The sequence below is a fragment of the Myotis brandtii genome, unplaced genomic scaffold (assembly GCF_000412655.1).
Source record: "Myotis brandtii unplaced genomic scaffold, ASM41265v1 scaffold646, whole genome shotgun sequence".
In the NCBI taxonomy this organism is placed as follows: domain Eukaryota; kingdom Metazoa; phylum Chordata; class Mammalia; order Chiroptera; family Vespertilionidae; genus Myotis; species Myotis brandtii.
Genome location: NW_005370495.1, coordinates 116573 through 118572, shown reverse-complemented (window position 1 = coordinate 118572; position 2000 = coordinate 116573). Strand labels below are relative to the sequence as shown.

Sequence of the window (2000 nt, the reverse complement as noted above, 5' to 3'; positions counted from 1 at the left end):
CGCCGCCACGCCGCCCCCCCGCACCAGCATTCGTCCGGGCACCGCCGTTCGGGACCACAGAGGACGAGTGAGTCTAAACGCCCTTGTCAGCCCAGGTGGCCTGAGTGTAAAACTGCGTTTGGGAAAACTGTCCCGTGGAAGCAGGTTTCAAGGGCCGGCCCTCGAGTTTGGTTTCACAGGCCGTTTCGTTTCAGCTTCACTTCCTGAAAGTCCCATGACCAATAACCGTGTATCTGTTCCTAAAACTAAGACTAGAATCCAAGGCTACCCCACCTCTTACAGAGAAATATCTGAGCTGGAAGACTCAGATATATAAGCGCACAGAGAGGTACCTGACACGAGAAGACAGGAGAGCAGTGCAGCTTCAGGAATGCAGGAAACCCTGCCCGCCGGCGTGGCTCGGTGGCTGGGCGTCGACCTATGACCCAGGAGGTCACGGTTCGGTTCCGGTCAGGGCACATGCGTGGGTTGTGGGCTCGATCCCCAGTGGGGGGCGAGCAGGAGGCAGCCCATCAAGGATTCTCTCTCATGATTGATGTTTCTATATCTCTCTCCCCCTCTCCCTTTCTTTCTGAAATGAGTAAAAACGTACTTTAAAAAAATCATTCTTTAAAAAATATAAGAAGCCCTAACCGGTTTGGCTCAGTGGATGGAGCGTCAGCCTGAGGACTGAAGGGTCCCAGGTTCGATTCCGGTCAAGGGCATGTACCTTGGTTGTGGGCACATCCCCGGTGGGGGGTGTGCGGGAGGCAGCTGATTGATGTTTCTCTCTCATCCATGTTTCTAACTCTCTATCCCTCTCTCTTCCTCTCTGTAAAAAAAATCAATAAAATATGTTTAAAAAAATAAAAAAATAAGAAATTATGAAAACCCCGAAAGCTAGCAAAGCTAGCAGGCGGTCTCTCCTCCGTCCCTTGTGTCCAAGGGTAACAGCCACACATTCCCACTTAGTGACTGACTAGCGGTGGGGAGACCCATGCAAATGGAAGTTACTCAGCAGGTGTCTGCACTCGAGGACACAGGCCACGCCAGCCCTCCCCGAGGGCAGGGGGACGCGCGGGGGCGTGGGGGCAACGCTTTTAGGAGGGTGAGTAGCCGGGAATACCTCTCCCCTCTCACTGCTCGTAGGACCCCCACTTGCTGTGAACAGCTCTGCCCTGGCAGACGCCGTCCAGGTTACTGTGGTCACTTCCTGTCCACGTGCCGACCTACGGTCCCCGACGGTGACTGCCCCGTGCCACGCACTCAGCGCATCTCTGTGGGAGGTTTACGTTAACACCCGCGTCCAGAGATCCGGGAGGCTCGGGGATGGCGCCACACATCTTGTCCGGGGGACACAGCTGCGGGGCAGCGGAGACGCACTCCCCGCCTCCTTCCCGAAGGAGAACAATCCGCCGACGCCTGTACTCAGGCCGCAGGTCACTCACTCACTCATTTTGTTAGTTCCCACCCGAGGGCATTTCCCCTTGTTTATTAGAGCGAGTGGAAGGGAAGGGAAAAGACAGAGGGAAACATCGGTGTGAGAGAGACACATCGACTGGTCGCCTCCCGCATGCGCCCTGACTGGGCCGGGGATCGAACCTACAGCCGAGGTACGTGCCCTTGACCGGAATCGAACCCGAGCTGTGACACTTGGGTGCCCGGGCAGATGCCCCAACCCCTGAGCCAAACCGGCCAGGCTCAGCGCTGACTTCCGCTGGGCATGAAGCCGAAGCTATTTCCTATAAACCCAGGACAGCAACGAACTAGAAATGGTGGGAAGGCCCCAGGCCCAGCTGCTGCCCAGCCCGTGGCTGTGGGACCAAGGACGCACCACCGGCCGTGGTACCTGACCACGTGGAACTCGGGCCTTCGATGTTCCAGCCGCACTTCCCTGTCCACTGACCAGTCGCTCCCTTGGACTGGTGGGTGATGAGGGAGCCCAGTTACTCCAAATCACACACGTCAGGGCAACGCCCCTCCCGTTGTCCTGGCCTGGCCGCCCGAGGAGCCCGCCTGCC

The 2000-nt window shown here is 57.6% G+C and overlaps 1 protein-coding gene across 1 annotated transcript in view; it reads right to left on the bottom strand.

Annotated features, from left to right (window-relative positions):
- DLGAP2 (discs, large (Drosophila) homolog-associated protein 2) overlaps positions 1 to 2000 on the bottom strand; it is a 73074-nt gene that overhangs the window by 11738 nt on the left and 59336 nt on the right. The window contains exon 10 of the mRNA XM_014528687.1: positions 1213 to 1256. Coding sequence (XP_014384173.1) covers positions 1213 to 1256 — 44 coding nt within the window. The remainder of the gene's footprint in view (positions 1 to 1212; positions 1257 to 2000) is intronic.